Below are 20,723 nucleotides of genomic sequence, written 5' to 3'. Positions count from 1 at the left end.
ATCTGGAAACTCATCGACGCAGTCACACTGGGGAGAGACCATTCACCTGCTCCAAGTGTGGGAAGGGATTCACTCAGTCATCCCACCTGCTGAGTCACCAGCGGGTTCACACTGGGGAGAGACCATTTCAATGTCCAGACTGCAGGAAGTGCTATAAAAGTTCTGGGGAACTGATACATCATCAACGTGTCCACACTGATGAGAGACCATTTAGGTGCACTTACTGCGGGACTGGCTTCAGACAATCATCTAACCTCACTGTACATCAGCGAAGTCACACTGGGGAGAGGCCATTCTCCTGCTCAAAGTGTGGGAAGAGATTCATCACTTCATCCCACCTGCAGACACACCAGCGAGTTCACATGGGAGAGAGACCATTCACCTGCTCCCAATGTGGGAAGGGATTCACCACTTCATCCCTCCTGTTGAGACACCAACGAGGTCACAAGTAACCACAGTGGTTGGATTTTGCTGTTAACTCACATTCAGGACTGAAACATATTCATTTGGGGTCCCTTTCTGTTGATCAACTCCAGCCCATTTACCAATCCACCTAACCTGCACATCTTTGGACATGGGAGGAAACCCATGCAGACACAGCGAGGACGTGCATAGGACACAGGAGGACTCCGTATATACAGTCACCCAAGCAGGAATCAAATCTTGGACCCTGGTGCTGTGAATCAACAGTGCTAACCAATGTGCTACTGTCCAACCCAGAAATTTTGTTTGTACAATGCGTCACTCCAACTAAAGGAACAGCTCAACAACACAACAGGCCTGCAGCGATATCCAGTCTGCAGTACACAGGGCTAATTAGCTGGCTTTTAAAGCAGACCAATGCAGGCCAGCAGCACGAGTTCTGTTGCTCGTTCTGGTGAGTGTGCTTTACACTCAATTGGCTCTGTTTTATTCCTTAGCTCTAGAGTCACCAGGTATCTTTATGATGCTGCCACGACGTTCAAGTTCAGATCAATGACTCAATACACCAGTTAGTAAGGTTCAATCAAACACGTTTATTATTTACACAGTAAATCGATACTCATGCAACTAATACTAGCGGACTAATCTATTCCTACCACTATAAGCCAATACTTATCTTCGATAAGGGAACCCACTGGATAAGGGAACAATGGTCTCTTGTTCTGTCCTGAGACTGCAGGCTTCCCAGTTGGTATGGGCTAAGGGGTCAGGAGTGTCTATTCTCGTAGCGAGCGTTGGTTGGACACTTACTTGTCAGTGTAGCTGTTGGCCAGGCCTCTCCTTCTCACGTTCAAGTTCTTAGAGAGCTGCTGCAAAGGTGTTCTGCTGGTAGGGCCGGCTAAGAGAGCGAGCTGGACTTGGGACCTGACTTTTATAGGTCCCAGGGGCTTTGCGCCCTTTTGGGCGGACCCCTAACTCACTGGCAATCGATTGGGTCTCATCTCAATCGATTGGTACGAATCCCCCAATACTGAGGCTGCCCCTTGATCGCGTGGCGGTCCTTCCTAACTGGTTTGTTTCCTTTTGTTTCAGACCCCGTTGGCGCCGGGAAGTCTGACCTGCCATAGAATGTCCCAATTGTAGCTAATCGTTGTATCCATTGTTCCCGGGGATCGCTTCATTAATATGCAAACTGCTGGTTTCCGTGCTGTCTGCTTTCTTTGCAGCCAGAATACACATGAACTTCCGCAAACTGCTTCTCTTTATAATTGTCCAGTTTTCCCTGCAACCTTTGTAAATCACCATTTTGGGTCAGGAAGTGGCCAACTTCGGTGGCTACACTCCCTCCTTGTGATCCTATCGCGAAAGCGTGAAGGATCACATAACTACGGTGTCTTCGTTCCTGACCTCAGCGTGTTCCATGGCCTCTGCACTTTCCTCAACTATGCAGAAACATTTTACCTTACAATCTCGATTTGGCGCCATGTCATAAGGGGACATGCACTACAAAACAACAAACTGGAACCTCTAACTATCTGAAATAAACTACACTCACTGAAAACATACAAGCATATAAACTTCCTAACAATATAAATAATAGTAACATTCACATTTCACCTTCCCTGACTCGGCAGTCGAGCTCAGAGTTAAACATCTTTACACAAATACACATATCTTTATTGACAAAGTGACACGGAAAATTCTTTATTGCATTTCAAGTGGTTCGGGGGACTGGTGGAAACCGAAGATAGGGGATCTCATCCTATATACCGCCGAGGTACGAGAGCGGTAGGCTCTCCTTCGTCATTTCCTCATCCGAAGGGTCTGCACTATGATGCAGATTACTGCTATCGCCAAAAGTGAGTCCACTACGTATGACAAGGAGTACCAAGCCAGAAATTTGGTACACCAGGGGTACTGCTACTTGTTACTGGGCTTTGAGTGGTCTATGGAAGTGAAACATTAACGGCCGGTGGAGTGGGGGTAAGGGGGTTCGCGCGCAAAAATATACATAAGATAACGAAAAATACAGTTGGTGCCGTCATCTTCCTGCTCTGTTCTCTTCACTGATCTCTTTTCCTGCTGTGATCTTGCTCTGATCCTGCTTTGGTCCCTCCTCGGAACGTCTGAAAGCTATGGGATCAAGCATAGTGTCTGTTAGTGTTCCGCTTAATATCTTGAATTTTAGTATGTGTGTCCTCTTGAGCCAAGTTTCCCTTTATGATTGGCCACTCTCTGTGACTCATGTTTATCAGGGCTACCTAAAATAAAACAAACAAAACCAAACTTTTAGAACCAAGACTAGCTAAATGAGTTGCGTATGGGCCGCGACGGGTAAGATTTGGGTGGAATCCCCGGGTAGGGCGTGCTGTGCCATACCCGAGCTTAGCTGACCAGAGGGGGGTCCTCAGACAGGGCGGGTCCTCAATACCGTTACTCCACTGCCTGAGTGACCTGAAACGAACGGGCAAGAATGTAGTCATCATGGGGGTTGCCTCTTCCATCCTTCAAACAGAAGAGCAGTTACGAAACTGGAACTAGCAAGCTCTCAGAGGTTTCGGCCGAGATGCCTGCTGGCTGGGCTTCAGACATTTTCGCTGATAAGGCGTCTGTCAAATTCTCCTAGGTTTCTGCGGACAAACTTGGTGTCTGGCTGCAGAGCTGCTGTTCAAGAAAAAAAACAAACACAAACAAACAAACATGCAACACAAACACAAAAAGGTTCCATCAGAAAAGGACACCGTTAATCTCTCAAGCGGTTCCTCTTTTTACATCATCTGGACACCTCAATCATCATCTTCTGCGAACAGGGTCGCAAAGGGGTTGCCGTGTCAGGAGTCAGACTTAAAGTCATCCTCGTCTCCCGGATCCCATACCCTTGTATGGATCAGGCTTGCTATGGTTGCATTGTGTGATCGTGGGTCCCTCTTGTCATTCCGGACAGGTCTACATGAGTTGTCTCGGTGCCAAATCGTGGTATCTAAGTCGGTATGAACGTTGTCGGGGTCGTCATAGTTGGGCGGTGGGTCTGGGTGTGGGTTTGGTGTTTTAATGTAGGTGATCTCCAAGGGATCACTGGAGTCGGGGTCGTAGTCGCTGTGTGTGTGGTCAGCGGTTTCGGAGCGGTGGAGAGGAGTGCTGTGGCTGTCTTCAGAGTCCCAGTCGCTGTCTCTGCTGTGGCAGCTTGTTGTCGGGGCGGAAGCGAAGGTTTACCAGGCTGATTCCAGGGATGGCAGGACTGTCATATGAGGAGAGATCGATGAGGTTGGGATTGTTCTCGCTGGAGTTCAGAAGAATGAGGGGGGAACTCATCGAGACTTTAAAATTCTAACAGGACTAGACAGGGGAGATGCAGGGAAGATGTTACCAATGATGGGTGTGTCCAGAACCAGGGGTTCTGAGATTCATTTTTTCCAATTCAGGGGCCTGAGGATTCAGGGTAAACCATTTCGGACAGAGATGAGGAGACATTTCTTCACCCAAAGAGTGGTGAGCCTGTGGAATTCATTACCACAGGAAGTAGTTGATGCTAAAACATTGAATATGTTCAAGAGGCAGCTGGATATAGCACTTGGGGAGAATGGGATCGAAGGTTTTGGGGAGAAAGCAGGATTAGGATATTGAGTTGGATGATCAGCTATGATCATGATAAAAGGCGGAGCAGGTTCAAAAGGCCTCATGTCTTCTATGTATCTATATGTATTATAGGTTTCTGTGAGAGCCCCCCTCATTCTTCTGAAAGCCAGAGAATACAATCCTAACTGATTCAATTTCTCATACGTCAGTCCTACCATCCCAGGAATCAGTCTGGTAAACCTTCGCTGCACTCCCTCTCAAGCAAGAAGATCCTTCCTCAGATGGGTTTCCTCCCACAGTCCAAAGATGTGCGGGTTAGGTGGATTGGCCGTGAACGGGGCAGCATGGTTGCACAGTGGTTAGAATCGCTGCCTCACGGCGCCAAAGCCCCAGGTTCGATCCCAGCTCTGGGTCACTGTCCGTGTGGAGTTTGCACATTCTGCCTGTGTTTGCGTGGGTTTCGCCCCCACAACCCCAAGATGTGTCGACTAGGTGGATTGGCCACGCTAAATTGCCCTTTAATTAGAAAAAATAAATTGGGTACTCTAAATTTTTTTTTAAATGTCTGCCCTGTGAACGACCATAAATTGTATCAGGCTGAGCCTGGCACATGTTGAGGACGTATTGACTCTGCTCAAGGCATCCGCCCACAGACCTGCCTCTATCCCTCCCCAGAGCTCCTCTTCCCATTTGCCCTCTATCTGTTTCCCTCGACTCCATGAGATCTTTGTAGATATCCGATACCTTTCCCTCTCCCACCTCTCATAACGTTTAAGAGGCTTCTGACATTGGCCGTAAGTTGCCTGCCCTTCACAAACCCCGTCTGGTCTTCCCCTATCACCTCAGGGACACAGCCCTCTAGCCTTGAGGCCAATATTCTGGCCTTAAGTTTGGCATCCACGTTCAATAGGCCTATTGGAGATTGGCCTATCTGACCCGCAGAGCTCAGGGTCCTTCTCCCGCTTCAGGATCGAGGCCTGTGACATTGTTGGGGGAAGGAACCCCGCTCCTTTGCCTCATTAAATACCCTCACCAGCAGCGGGCTCAGCATCTCCGAGAACTTCTTATAAAACTCCACTGGTAGCTGTCCGATACCGGGGCCTTACCCAATGCCTGGCCTCCAGCCCTTATACTATTTCTTCAATTCCAATCGGGGCTCCCAACTCCTCCACCAGACCTTCCTTCGGACATCAACTCACCCAGAAGCTGCCTCATCCCCTCTACCCCAGCTGGGGTTCTGACTCATATAACTTACTATAAAACTCGTTAAACACCCCGTTCACCCCTGCTGGGTCCAAGACCGGGTTCCCACCTCTGTCCTTCACTCTTCCAAGCTCCCTGGCCGCCTCTCTTTTCCTCAGCTCGTGTGCGAGCATCGTACTGGCCTTCTCACCATACTCTTATACCGCTCCCCCCTCGCCTTCCTCAGTTGCTCCTCCGCCTTCCCTCCAGATAACAGCTCAAACTCCATTTGTAGCCCCTGCCACTCCTTCAATAACCCCGCCTCCGGGGCCTCCGAATATGTCCTGTCCACCTGGAGTATTTCCCCAACTACCCTGTCCCTCTCTGCTTGCTCCACCTTTTCCCTATGGGTCTGGATCGACATTAACTCCCCCCTAACCACTGCCTTCAGCGCTTCCCAAACCGTTGCTGCCGAGACACCCCCGTGTCATTTATTTCCAAATAGTTCTGGATAGATTCCCTCACCCGCCCGCACACCCCCTCATCCGCTAACAGTCCCACACCCAACCTCCATTGCGGGCGCTGCCCTCTCTCCTTACTCACCCGTAAATCCACCCAATGTGGGGCATGGTCCGACACAGCAATTGCCGAATATTCGGTGTCAACCACCCCCACCAGTAGAACCATGCTGAGAATAAAGAAGTCGATCCGGCAGTACGCTTTGTGCACATGGGAGAAAAAAAGAAAATTCCTTCACTCTTGGCCGTCCGAACCGCCACAGGTGAACCCCCCCCCCCCCCCCCCCCCCACCACAATTTACTCCATGAACCCCTTTAGTTCCTTTGCTACAGCAGGTACCCTCCCTGTCGTTGACCTCGAACCCCCCACCTCACCATGATGAACTTGCCCCCACGCCCACCACTATTCTCCCTGCCTCAAATGCCACCCGTTTGTTGATCAGGATAGCGACCCCCCTAGTCTTAAGAGTCCAGCACTGAAATGAAATACTTGGCTGACCCATCCCTTCCTCAATCTGGTCTGATCTATTGCTCTCAGGTGTGTCTCCTGTAACATTGCCACTTTCGCCTTCAGTCCCTTCAAACGTGTGAACATGTGAGCCCTCTTAACCAGCCCATTCAGCCCTCTAACGTTCCATGTGCTGATCACCCTTCTTAGCCCAGCCTTCAGCTCGCGTCCCTCACCTCCATTGGCCCGCCTTCGGGCATCCACTGTCCTCGACCTCCCCTTTTGTCTCTCAGCAACAGTTTCTCCTCTGTCAGCAGAGCAGCTCCCGCTTCCCCCTCCGCCCCACTATTAGCAGCACAAGAATCCCAACCCCCCTTAACAAACTTACCACCTGCTCACCACCCCCTCCCCCACTGCACTTTCTTCTTCTTGGACGACCATTTCTGGTCCACGGCTCCACATACTGGTGGGGATTTCTCCTCACTGTCTCACTCTCCACCGATGTTTCTAATAGAATTCCGAAACAAATCGGGAGAAAAGGTTCAAAAGGTCCGTCACGAGTGGGAGCTCCCAAATGCGCGACCTCCTACTCCATGGCCGGCACCAGAAGTCAAAAGGATGAAATTTAGAGACAGTTTGGTCCGGTGGGCTCGTGGAAGGGAGGGAAGCAGCAGAGGCAGCTGATCGGATTGACTCAATCTCAGTCATAAAGAAGCTTCACAAGCTCCTCACACTTCTTGTTGGAAATGAGGGGAGAGCGAGAGTACTTCAAAAGGAACTAACTTGTGTCAGAGATATTAAAACATTTCAACACTGAATTTAACATAATTCTAATTTATTTAACTTTCAGCCAGAATATTAGCCCCTGTAAATGGGCTGGAGTTTGTTATCAGCAGAAAGAGACCCAAATGAACATGGTTCAGTCCTGAATGTGAGTTCACAGCAAAATCCAATCACTGTGGTTACTTGTGGACTCGGTGATGTCTCAGCAGGTGGGATAACTGAGTGAATCCCTTCCCACACGTGGAGCAGGTGAATGGTCTCTCCCCTGTGTGAACTCGCTGGTGTTTCCGCAGTGTGGATGACTGAGTGAATCCCTTCCCACACGTGGAGCAGGTGAATGGTCTCTCCCCTGTGTGAACTCGCTGGTGTTTCCGCAGTGTGGATGACTCAGTGAATCCCTTCCCACACGTGGAGCAGGTGAACGGTCTCTCCCCAGTGTGAACTCGCTGGTGACTCAGCAGGTTGGATGACTGAGTGAATCCCTTCCCACACGTGGAGCAGGTGAACGGTCTCTCCCCAGTGTGAACACGCTGGTGTTTCCACAGTGTGGATGACTGAGTGAATCCCTTCCCACACGTGGAGCAGGTGAACGGTCTCTCCCCAGTGTGAATTCGCTGGTGTTTCCGCAGTGTGGATGACTCAGTGAATCCCTTCCCACACTCGATGCAGGTGAACAGTTTCTCCCCAGTGTGAACTCGCTGGTGTTTCCGCAGTGTGGATGACTGAGTGAATCCCTTCCCACACGTGGAGCAGGTGAACGGTCTCTCCCCAGTGTGAACTCGCTGGTGACTCAGCAGGTGGGATGACTCAGTGAATCCCTTCCCACACTCGATGCAGGTGAACAGTTTCTCCCCAGTGTGAACTCGCTGGTGTTTCCGCAGTGTGGATGACTGAGTGAATCCCTTCCCGCACTCGATGCAGGTGAACGGTCTCTCCCCAGTGTGAACACGCTGGTGTTTCCGCAGTGTGGATGACTGAGTGAATCCCTTCCCACACGTGGAGCAGGTGAACGGTCTCTCCCCTGTGTGAACTCGCTGGTGACTCAGCAGGGCGGATGACTGAGTGAATCCCTCCCCACACGTGGAGCAGGTGAATGGTCTCTCCCCAGTGTGACAGCGTCGATGAGTTTCAAGCTGGGATGGGTAAGTGAATCCTTTCCCACAGTCCGCACATTTCCACGGTTTCTCCTCAGTGCAGCTGCATTTCTGTCTCATGGGGCCTGATGATGTGTACGGTTTCTCCCCACTGTGAACGATGCTTTTTCCTTCCATGTTCAAAATCCGCTGATATTCAGGATATGATAAATTGAGGACTCTGTCAGATCCTGATGTGATGCTTGGTTTGAGTTTCCGGACTTTGAAGCCTCCCCTTCGAACACCCTGTGAAACTGATTGAAAACAGAAAATAGGGAGTGAGAGAGAACCCACAAAAACACAAAGGCAGGTTGTGAAATTGAGCTGAATGAATCTGGTCATTTGTGGGTCCGGCTCTGGGAAAAAGTGACCATGAAAACTGCTGGATTGTCACAAAAACCCAACTGGCCTCTTTGGGAGGAGTGAGAAAGAGGTGAAGAGGGATTTTGTATATCTACAAGTCATATTAAAGAGAATAGATGGCAAAGCTAATTCGATCTTGAGCTTCATAAACAGTAACCGAAGAGATAATGCTGGAACATCTCAGCACGTCTGGCAGTATCTGTCGGGAGAGAAAAGATCTCATGTTGAGTCCAGATGGTCCTTTGTTAGCTCTTTTCTCTCCCTACGGATACTGCCAGACTTGCTGAGATGTTCCAGCATTTTCTCTTTGGCTTCAGATTCCAGCATCCGCAGTAATTTGCTTTTATTCATAAACAGTAATATTGATCCCAAAACTATGCTTCTGGTGGCACAATTATTAGCACTGCTGCCTCACGGCGCCAGGGACCTGGGTTCAATTCTGGCCTTGGTGACTGTGTGTGTGGAGTTTGCACTTTCTCCCCATGTCTGCGTGGGTTTCCACCCGGTGCTCAGGTTTCCTCTAACAGTCCAAAGAAGGGAAAGTTATATGGATTGGCCTTGATAAATTGCCCCTTAGTGTCCAGGGATATGCAGGTGAGGTGGGGCTATGGGGTTACAGGGACAGGGTAGGGGTGTGGGCCTAGACAGTGTGCCCTTGCAGAGAATCACTGCAGACTTGATGGGCTGAATGGCCTCCTTCTGCACTGTAGGAATTCTGAGGCTCCAATTCTATTCTATGAATCTTTCTAAAGCTCTGGTCACCACTCTTCAGTAAGAATGTGAAGGCTCTTGGAGAAGGTGCAGAGGAGATTTACCAGAATGGTTCCAGCAAAGGAGGTTGAGGGAAGATTTGATTCAGGGACACAAGATTATGGCAGATTTCCATCGGGTGGACAAAGAAACTCTGTTTCCATTCACTGATCGTACAAGCAGCCGGGACACAGATTTAAAGTTTCGGGTAAAACTTGGATTGAACAATATAAGATGCTGAGGGGTCTTGACAGGGTGGATGTGGAGAGGATGTTTCCTCTTGTGGGAGAATCTGGAACAAGGCGTCACTGTTGCAAAATAAGGGGTCATCCATTTCAGATGGTGATGAAGATATTTTTCTCTCTTGAGGGTTGTAAGACAGGAGGTGGCACAGTGGTTAGCACTGCTGCCTCACAGCACCAAGGATCCAGGTTCAATTCCGGCCCTGGGTGACTGTGTGGAGTTTGCACGTTCTCCCTGTGTCTGTGTTTCCTCTGGGTGCTCCGGATTCATCACAGAGGTCAAAGATGTGCAGGTTAGGTGGATTGGCCAGATTAGGTGGATTGGCCTTTCTAAATTGCCCGTTCGTCTCCAAGGACGTGGGTGTTGGGTGGGGTTATGAGGATGGAGTGGGAATGGATGGGGTGGGCCTGGGTGGGGTGCTCTTTCAGAGGGTTGGTGCAGACCTGATGGGCCGAATGGGCTCCTTCTGCACTGTCGGGATTCTATGACTTTGGAACTTCTGTCCTTAGGTGTTTTAGTAAGCTCAGAGAAGGGGGCAAAAGAGGGGGAGGTGTGGCGCTGCTAGTCAAGGACAGTATTACGGTGGCGGAAAGGATGCTAGATGGGGACTCTTCTTCTGAGGTAGTATGGGCTGAGGTTAGAAACAGGAAAGGAGAGGTCACCCTGTTGGGAGTTTTCTATAGGCCACCTAATAGTTCTAGGGATGTAGAGGAAAGGATGGCGAAGATGATTCTGGAAAAGAGCGAAAGTAACAGGGTAGTTGTTATGGGAGACTTTAACTTTCCAAATATTGACTGGAAAAGATATAGTTCGAGTACATCAGATGGGTCGTTCTTTGTACAATGTGTGCAGGAGGGTTTCCTGACACAATATGTTGACAGGCCAACAAGAGGCGAGGCCACATTGGATTTGGTTTTGGGTAATGAACCAGGCCAGGTGTTAGATCTGGAGGTAGGTGAGCACTTTGGAAACAGTGACCACAATTCGGTGACCTTTACGTTAGTGATGGAAAGGGATAAGTATACCCCGCAGGGCAAGAGTTATAGCTGGGGGAAGGGCAATTATGATGCCATTAGACATGACTTAGGATGTGTTGGTTGGAGAAGTAGGCTGCAAGGGTTGGGCACACTGGATATGTGGAGCTTGTTCAAGGAACAGCTATTGCATGTTCTTGATAAGTACGTACCAGTCAGGCAGGGAGGAAGGGGTCGAGCGAGGGAACCGTGGTTTACCAAAGAAGTGGAATCTCTTGTGAAGAGGAAGAAGGAGGCCTATTGGAAGATGAGGCATGAAGTTTCAGTTGGGGCGCTTGATAGTTACAAGGAAGCGAGGAAGGATCTAAAGAGAGAGCTGAGACGAGCAAGGAGGGGACATGAGAAGTCTTTGGCAGGTAGGATCAAGGAAAACCCAAAAGCTTTCTATAGGTATGTCAGGAATAAAAGAATGACTAGGGTAAGAGTAGGGCCAGTCAAGGACAGTGGTGGGAAGTTGTGTGTGGAGGCTGAGGAGATAAGCGAGATACTAAATGAATACTTTTCGTCAGTATTCACTCAAGAAAAAGATAATATTGTGGAGGAGAATGCTGAGACCCAGGCTATTAGAATAGATGGCATTGAGGTGCATAGGGAAGAAGTGTTGGCAATTCTGGACAAGGTGAAAATAGATAAGTCCCCGGGGCCGGATGGAATTTATCCTAGGATTCTCTGGGAAGCCAGGGAAGAGATTGCTGAGCCTTTGGCTTTGATTTTTAGGTCATCATTGGCTACAGGAATAGTGCCAGAGGACTGGAGGATAGCAAATGTGGTCCCTTTGTTCAAGAAGGGGAGTAGAGATAACCCCGGTAACTATAGGCCGGTGAGCCTAACGTCTGTGGTGGGTAAGGTCTTGGAGAGGATTATAAAAGATACGATTTATAATCATCTAGATAGGAATAATATGATTAGGGATAGTCAGCATGGTTTTATGAAGGGTAGGTCATGCCTCACAAACCTTATTGAGTTCTTTGAGAAGGTGACTGAACAGGTAGACGAGGGTAGAGCAGTTGATGTGGTGTATATGGATTTCAGTAAAGCGTTTGATAAGGTTCCCCACGGTCGGCTATTGCAGAAAATACGGAGGCTGGGGATTGAGGGTGATTTAGAGATGTGGATCAGAAATTGGCTGGTTGAAAGAAGACAGAGAGTGGTAGTTGATGGGAAATGTTCAGAATGGAGTTCAGTTACGAGTGGCGTACCACAAGGATCTGTTCTGGGGCCGTTGCTGTTTGTCATTTTTATAAATGACCTAGAGGAGGGCGCAGAAGGTTGGGTGAGTAAATTTGCAGACGACACTAAAGTCGGTGGAGTTGTAGACAGTGCGGAAGGATGTTGCAGGTTACAGAGGGACATAGATAAGCTGCAGACCTGGGCTGAGAGGTGGCAAATGGAGTTTAATGTGGAGAAGTGTGAGGTGATTCACTTTGGAAAGAATAACAGGAATGCGGAATATTTGGCTAATGGTAGAATTCTTGGTAGTGTGGATGAGCAGAGGGATCTCGGTGTCCATGTACATAGATCCCTGAAAGTTGCCACCCAGGTTGATAGGGTTGTGAAGAAGGCCTATGGTGTGTTGGCCTTTATTGGTAGAGGGATTGAGTTCCGGAGCCATGAGGTCATGTTGCAGTTGTACAAAACTCTAGTACGGCCGCATTTGGAGTATTGCGTACAGTTCTGGTCGCCTCATTATAGGAAGGACGTGGAAGCTTTGGAACGGGTGCAGAGGAGATTTACCAGGATGTTGCCTGGTATGGAGGGAAAATCTTATGAGGAAAGGCTGATGGACTTGAGGTTGTTTTCGTTAGAGAGAAGAAGGTTAAGAGGTGACTTAATAGAGGCATACAAAATGATCAGAGGGTTAGATAGGGTGGACAGCGAGAGCCTTCTCCCGCGGATGGAGGTGGCTAGCACGAGGGGACATAGCCTTAAATTGAGGGGTAATAGATATAGGACAGAGGTCAGAGGTGGGTTTTTTACGCAAAGAGTGGTGAGGCCGTGGAATGCCCTACCTGCAACAGTAGTGAACTCGCCAACATTGAGGGCATTAAAAAATTTATTGGATAAGCATATGGATGATAAGGGCATAGTGTAGGTTAGATGGCCTTTAGTTTTTTTTTCCATGTCGGTGCAACATCGAGGGCCGAAGGGCCTGTACTGCGCTGTATCGTTCTATGTTCTATGTTCTAAAATGCAGTGGAAGCAGAGCCTTTGAATATTAAAAAAAAAAAAATTTAAAGTGCCCAATTCATTTTTAACAATTAAGGGGCAATTTAGTGTCACCAACCCGCCTACTCTGTATATCTTTGGGTTGTGGGGGATGAAACCTACACAACCACAGGGAGAATGTGCAAACTCCACACAGACAGAGATCCAGAGCCTTGATCGAACCTTGAACCTCGGCGCCGTGAGGCAGCAGTGCTAACCACTGCACCGCCGTGCTGCCCCGTCTTTGAATATTTTTAAGGCAGTGATGGATAGATTCTTGATAAGCAAGAGGGTGAAAGATTATCGGGGTCGGCAGGAATGTGGAGTTGAGGTTAAAATTTTTGATTGATGGAGCAGGCTCGAGGGGCCGACTCCTAGTCTGTGTGTAAGGAGCAGGCTCGAGGGGCCGACTCCTAGTTTGTGTGTAAGGGGCAGGCTCGAGGGGCCGACTCCTAGTTTGTATGTAAGGAGCAGGCTCGAGGGGCCGACTCCTAGTTTGTGTAAGGAGCAGGCTCGAGGGGCCGACTCCCAGTTTGTGTGTAAGGGGCAGGCTCGAGGGGCCGACTCCTAGTCTGTATGTAAGGAGCAGGCTCGAGGGACCGACTCCCAGTTTGTGTGTAAGGGGCAGGCTCGAGGGGCCGACTCCTAGTTTGTATGTAAGGAGCAGGCTCGAGGGGCCGAGTCCCAATTTTTATGTAAGGAGCAGGCTCGAGGGGCCGACTCCCAGTTTGTATGTAAGGAGCAGGCTCCAGGGACCGAGTCCCAATTTTTATGTAAGGAGCAGGCTCGAGGGGCCGACTCCTAGTTTGTATGTAAGGAGCAGGCTCGAGGGGCCGACTCCTAGTTTGTGTGTAAGGGGCAGGCTCGAGGGGCCGAGTCCCAATTTTTATGTAAGGAGCAGGCTCGAGGGGCCGACTCCCAGTTTGTATGTAAGGAGCAGGCTCCAGGGACCGAGTCCCAATTTTTATGTAAGGAGCAGGCTCGAGGGGCCGACTCCTAGTTTGTATGTAAGGAGCAGGCTCGAGGGGCCGACTCCTAGTTTGTATGTGAGGAGCAGGCTCGAGGGGCCGACTCCTAGTTTGTATGTGAGGAGCAGACTCGAGGGGCCGACTCCTAGTTTGTGTGTAGGAGCAGGCTCGAGGGGCCGACTCCTAGTTTGTGTGTAAGGATCAGGCTCAAGGGACCGACTCCTAGTTTGTATATAAGCATGCAGGTTCAGCAGGCGGTAAAGAAGGCAAATGGTGTGTTGACCTTCATAGCTAGAGGATTTGAGTCAATGAGCAGGGATGTCTTGCTGCCATTATACAGGGCCTTGGTGAGGCCACAGCTGGAATATTGTGTGCCGTATTAGTCTCCTTATCTGAGGAAAGGTGATCTCGCTAAAGAGGAAATGCAGCAAAGTTTTGCCAGACTGATTCCTGAGATGGGAGGGTCTGACGTGAGAGATTGAATTGGTCAGGATTGTATTCACTGGAGTTCAGAATCTCTTAGAAACCTATAAAATGTGGTTGACATGGTGGAACAGTGGTTAGCACTTCTGCCTCACATCACCAAGGACCCGGGCTCGATCCTAGCCCCGGGTCACTGTCCGTGTAGAGTTTGTGCATTCTCCGTGTTTGCGTGGGTCTCACCCGCACAAACCCAAAGATGTACAGGGTAGGTAAACTCCGCACAGACAGTGACCCAAGCCAGAATCGAACATGGGACCCTGGAGCTGTGAAGCAATTGTGCTATCCGCAATGCTACCGTGCTGCCCACAAATCTATGCATGTAAATGTTACAGGAGGTATGAGGGAGAATGTTTTTACACAGCGAGTGGCAATGACCTGAAACTTGCTGCCAATTATGGAGTTTGGAAATAGACACCAATGAATGATTTTTTAAAAAAATTGGACAGAAACCTGAGAGAAATAAATCTGAGGATACAGACATAGGAGAATGAGACTTACTGGATTGCTCCAGGTAATAATAATACTCTTTACCAGTGTCACAAGTAGGTTTACATTAACACTGCAATGAAGTTCCTGTGAAACTCCCCTGGTTGCCACACTCCGTCGCCTGTTCGGGTACACGGAGGGAGAATTCAGAATGTCATAACAAGCACGTATTTCAGGACTTGTGGGAGGAAATCGGAGCACCCGGAGGAAACCCACACAGACATGGGGAGAACATGCAGACTCCACACAGACAGTGACCCAAGCCAGGAATCGAATCTTCATCTCTGGCATTGAGAAGCAAAAGTGCTAACGATTGTGCTACTGTACTAATTAGAGAGCTGGCATGGACTCAATTGTGTGACCTCACCTTGTATTTTAACCTTGGGGGGGTTCAGATATCCTCAGGTAAATCTGTGCTACACTCCCTGCAAGGCCATTCTATCCTTCCTCAGGTTTGTTGCTCAGAACTGAACACAGTTCTCCAGGTTTGGTCTAACCAGGGTTTGTGAATCTCGGGGCTTTTCCAGTCACACGGAGACCTGAAATCTTCCCTCACAGACAGAACAGACAAACCTTTTACCTTCCACACCCAGATGCTGCTGAAATTCAGTTTTCAATGAACCGAGTGATTCTGTCAGATCGCGATGTGACGTTTGGTTTGCGTTTCCCGTCTGTTAAACCTCCACTTCCAGTATCCTGTAAATTTACAGAAACCTCACTGTCAGTTTAGGATAGAAATTCACATTTTCTCCTCGCCAACTTTGATTAAATGTATTCCTGGAGGTTTGGTCACATGACCTGCCCCCATCCTCCAGCCATTAATCAGTCAACACATCCATCCTTGTGACACACTGCCTTCCTCGGCCAATTGGGAAGCTGTTTAAGACGGGACCATTAACATTGTGCTCGGGAGTTGAAGCCTCCACGGGGTATTTATGAAGCCTCCCGGCTCACTCCGCAGCTTCTATTGCTCCCCGGCCACCCACCGGCTCCAATCCAGAAAGTTGCTCGATTGTTTCTTTCCCGCTCCTCGCACCGTCAGCGACAACCTGAACTGCGCATGCTCCAGCTACAGACGGACTGTACGAGGAGCTTCTGTAATGTGGAGCACATTCTCAACTGCAGTGCATGTTGGGTAATACATATGATATAAATTATGCTTTGCGAACTGATTATGACTGGTAACATCGGGCCAAGGTAACAAATGTATTAAATCAATTAATACAGCACCTAAATAGTATGGGCCACCCATCACAGTTCTGTCCTGGGAGTGATTGGCAACAGTGACTACAGTGAGATGTGAACTCATTGGGGTCCCAACAGGTTTGGGTGAAAGAGCGATTTTTGTCCTCATAGACCCAACAGTTAAATTGCCCCTCACCAATAACAATGTGCTGAAATTGGATCAAATAGTCTGAGCTTTTAAAGTTGGAGTGTTAACCAGTGGGGAAACTGAGGAAATCCCTTTGCACATGTGAAGTGTGTGAGTGATCTCCCTCTGAACTGCACATTAGATTAACTAATGACTGACTCATATTTATTCTCATCCAGTGGAAACATCTTCCACTTGTCTATCATATCAAACCTTTTCATAATCTTATAGGATCAGGTCATCCTTCATTCCCTTTTCCAGAGAAAAGGTGATGCCCTGTCCAGTCTTTCTTGCCGGGTATAACCTGCCAGTTCAGGCATAATTTAAATATATTTACCTGCATCTTCTCCAGTCCTTCTAGATCCATTTTAGGATGTGGAGACTTTACCTAATCTGAGCAGCAAACTCAAAGTTGCCCACAAATGCTTGGAAATTGCAGCACTTTTATCGTTTACCCATTAGCTGAATATAAGATGGGACAGACGAAGCAGATCCAATGAGTCTGTACCACTGTAGAGCATCTACAAACTTGCCTCTTCCCCTTACTGCTAAACCAGGTTAAAGTCCAACAGGTTTGTTTCAAATCACTAGCTTTCGGAGTGCAGCTCCTTCCTCAGGTGAAGGAGCAGTGCTCTGAAAGCTAGTGATTTGAAACAAATCTGTTGGACTTTAACCTGGTGTTGTAAGACTTCTTACTGTGCTCACCCCAGTCCAACGCCGGCATCTGCACATATTACTGCAAAACAGTTGACTTTTTCACTCTTAACCTCTCAGTGTAGACATTAAGAATGTGTCAGAGCAGGGGCAGCACGGTGGCCTAGTGGTTAGCACAACCGCCACACAGCGCTGAGGGCCCAGGTTCGATCCCGGCTCTGGGTCACTGTCCGTGTGGAGTTTGCACATTCTCCCCGTGTCTGCGTGGGTTTCGCCCCCACAACCCAAAAATGTGCAGAGTAGGTAGATTGGCCACGCTAAATTGCCCCTTAATTAGAAAAAATAATTGGGTAATCTAAATTTAAAAAAAAGAATGTGTCAGAGAAAGACTAGATTTCAGCTCGGTGACACGAGGCCAGACTAAAGTTTACTTCATTGGATTGTTGAGCTAATGACTCCATATTATAAGATGGATCAAAAAGACTGGAGAAGAAGCAGGAAAGTGTACCAGAATGATGCCTGAATGGCCAGGTTACACCCAGCAAGAAATGCTGAGGCTCGATGAGCCATATCGTCTCCACCTACTTCCATTACTTGTGTTACTATGAACATCACTGTAAATCTTTCCATGCAGACACAACAGATGCAACAACCAACTTTTCATCTCCTTCATTCCCATATTCTTGGATTCCAAACACACTTTCCAGGTGCTACTCAAGTATTGTGCTCACAATTTGGTCTCCCCTAAACTGAGGAGATTAAATCTGGATTGGGTCACTGTGGAACATCACCATTCAGTTATCAAGTGTGATCTGGAGCTTCTGATTATTTAGGTTTAAATTCCCTGCCCCAGTCCCACTCTGTCCTCGGCCTCCTGCACCATTCCAATAAAGCTCAAAGGAAACCCAAGGAACTGATCAGGCAATTTGGGACCTTCCAGACACAACATTCAGTTCAATAATTTCAGATTACAATCTTCACTCCTATATTTTTAGACAGTAGGTAATGGTTCTGCCATTTATACCTCCCCTGGACCTGTCTTTTATTTATTCTCTTGTCCTATTAGTTTACCTACTTGTCTCATTGTCACCCAGTTTTGCTTTGAACTATTATCCTCTTTGTCATTTAAAAAAAGCATTAAAGTGCCCAATTCTTTATTTTCCAATTAAGGGACAATTTAGCATGGCCAATCCACCTACTCTGTACACCTTTGGGTTATGGACGAAGATCCACGCGACAGTGACGTGGCTGCAAGGAGATCAGGGCTAGGATCAAAATATACAAGGATCTGTGTCCAATTGAAAGAAAAGGCAGATGGGCAAAGGGGGCAGGTTGCATTGTTCGTAAGGAATTAAGTAAATTGACCGCAAGGAGAGATATAGGATCTGAAGGCAGAGAATCTCTGTGGGTAGAGTTGAGGAATCGCAAAGGTAAAAAGACCCTGGTGGGAGTTATGTACAGGCCTCCGAGCAGCAGTCAGGATGTGGGACAGAAAACAAATCAGGAGATAGAGAAAGCGTGTAAAAAGGCTATATCACAATAATCATGGGGGGACTTCAATATGCAGGTGGGCTGGGAAAATCAGGTTGGTAGTGGATCCCAGGAAAAGTAATTTGTGGAATGTCTAAGAGATGTTTACTTGGAGCAGCTTTTAACAGAGCCTAATAGGGAACGGTGTAATGTGTGATGTGTAATGAGGCAGACTTGATTGAGGCACGATGGAAATTCATCCCAAGGAGGAACAAAGAATAAAGAAAAGTACAGCACAGGAACAGGCCCTTCGGCCCTCCAAGCCAACGCCGACCATGCTGCCCGTCTGAAGTAAAATCTTCCACACTTCCTGGGTCCGTATCCCTCTATTCCCATCCTATTCATGTATTTGTCAAGATGCACCTCAAACAGCACTATCGTCCCTGTTTCCACCACCTCCTCCGGCAGCAAGTTCCAGGCACCCACTACCCTCTGTGTGAAAAACTTACCTTGTATATCTCCTCTAAACCTTGTCCCTTGCACCTTAAATCTGTGCCCCCTAGTGATTGAAAACATGCTAAAGGGAGGACAAGGCATCCATGGTTGACGAGGGAAGTCAAGGACAGCATAAAAGTAAAAGCATACAAAGTGGCGAGGATTAGTGGGAAGCCAGAGGATTGGGAATCCTTTAAAAGTGAGCAGAGGACAAATAAAAAAGTAATAAGGGGAGAGAAGATGAAATATGAATGCAAGCTACCTAGTAATATAAAAGAAGATAGGAAGAGATGTTTCAATATATAAATATATATATATATAACTTTCAATATTTAAAAGGTAAGACAGGCAAAAATAGACATTGGACCACTGGGAAATGTGGCAGGAAAAGTAATAATAGGACACAAAGAAATGGCAGAGGAACTGAATACTGTACTTACTTTGCATCAGTCTTCACGGTGGAATACCCCAGTGGAATGCCAGAACTCCGGGAGAATCAGGGGGCAGAGGTGAGTACAGTGGCCATCACTAAGGAGAAGGTTCTGGGTAAACTGAAAGGTTTGAAGGTGGATAAATCACCCGGACCGGATGGACTACACCCCAGGGTTCTGAAAGAGATAGCTCAAGAGATTGTGGAGGCATTGGTGGCGATCTTTCAGGAATCACTGGAGGCAGGAAGGGTCCCAGAGGACTGGAAAGTGGCTAATGTAACACCGCTGTTTAAGAAGGGAAATTATAGGCCGGTTAGCCTGATTCGGTAATTGGTAATATTTTAGAGTCCATTATTAAAGATGAGATCGCAGCATACTTGAAAGTGCATAAAAAAGTAGGACTCAGTCAACACGGCTTTGTCAAAGGAAGGTCATGTCTGACAAATCTGTTAAGAGTTCTTTGAGGGGGTAACAAGGAAGTTAGATTTCCAAAATGCCTTTGACAAGATGTCGCACAGGAGACTGTTAAATAAGTTAAGAGCCCATGGTGTTAAGGGTAAGATCCTGACATGGACAGAGGATTGGCTGACTGGCAGAAGACAATGAGTGGGCATAAAGAGGTATTTTTCAGGATGGCAGCCAGTGACTGGTGTTGTGCCTCAGGGGTCTGTGCTGGGACCACAATTTTTTTACAATATACATTAATGAAATGGAAGAAGGAACTGAAGGCACTGTTGCTAAGTTTACAGATGATACAAAGATCTGTAGTGGGACAGATAGTATTGAGGAAGCGGGGGGGGGGGGGGGCACAGAAAGACTTGGACAGGCTAGGAGAGTGGGCAATGAAGTGGCAGATGAAATACAATGTGGAAAAGCGTGAGGTTATGCACTTTGGAAGGAGGAATGGAGGCATAGACTATTTTCTAAATGTGGAAATGCTTAGGAAATCAGAAGCGCAAATGGACTTGGGAGTCCTTGTTCACGATTCTCTTAAGGTTAACGTGCAGGTTCAGTCAGCAGTTAGGAAGGCACATGCAATGGTAGCATTCATGTCGAGAGGGCTAGAATACAAGACCAGGGATGTACTTCTGAAGCTGTATAATGCTCTGGTCAGACCCTATATGGCGTGTTGTGAGCAGTTATGGGCTCCGTATCTAAGGAAGGATGTGCTGGCCTTGGAAAGGGTCCAGAGGAGTTTCCCAAGAATGATCCCTGGAATGAAGAGCTTGTTGTATGAGGAACGGTTGATGATTCTGGGTCTATACTCATTGGAGTTTAGAAGGATGAGAGGGGGAGTCTTATTTTTTCAAAATATATTTAGAGTGCCCAATTCATTTTTTCAAAATAAGGGGCAATTCAGCATGGCCAATCCACCTGCCCGGCATATCTTTGGGTGTAACACAGGCTTGTTTCTGCTCTGCCATTCTATCATGGCAGATATTTTCTCATCCCCATTCTCCTGCCTTCTCCCTATACCCCCGATCCCCTCATTAATCAATAACCTATCTATCTCTATCTTAAAGACATGTCTAACAGTAAGAGAAAAGCAACTTACTGCGGATGCTTCAATCTGAAACAAAAACAGAAAATACTGGACAAATTCAGCAGGTCTGACAGCCTCTGTGGAGCGAGGTGGCAGCTGCCGTTTCCAGTCAAGTGGGTCTTTGTCAAAGCTGGAGAACTGGAAATAGGGTCAGATTTATACT

At 47.9% G+C, this 20,723-nt stretch overlaps 1 protein-coding gene across 1 annotated transcript; it reads right to left on the bottom strand.

The window, feature by feature from the left end:
• Positions 1-2,564: 2,564 nt before the first annotated feature.
• Positions 2,565-8,194, bottom strand: LOC119959479 (zinc finger protein 239-like). Its single transcript, XM_038787724.1, has 2 exons — positions 7,122-8,194; positions 2,565-2,684 (listed from the first exon to the last, which is right to left on the bottom strand). Exons 1-2 carry the CDS (start codon positions 8,142-8,144, stop codon positions 2,565-2,567), a joined length of 1,143 nt encoding a protein of 380 aa, XP_038643652.1. The 5' UTR covers positions 8,145-8,194.
• Between the last annotated feature and the right edge of the window lie 12,529 nt (positions 8,195-20,723).

This window comes from Scyliorhinus canicula, unplaced genomic scaffold (assembly GCF_902713615.1).
Source record: "Scyliorhinus canicula unplaced genomic scaffold, sScyCan1.1, whole genome shotgun sequence".
NCBI classification, from domain to species: domain Eukaryota; kingdom Metazoa; phylum Chordata; class Chondrichthyes; order Carcharhiniformes; family Scyliorhinidae; genus Scyliorhinus; species Scyliorhinus canicula.
The sequence above is the reverse complement of the archived record's forward strand: the minus strand, read 5'-3'. Positions and strand labels throughout refer to the sequence as shown.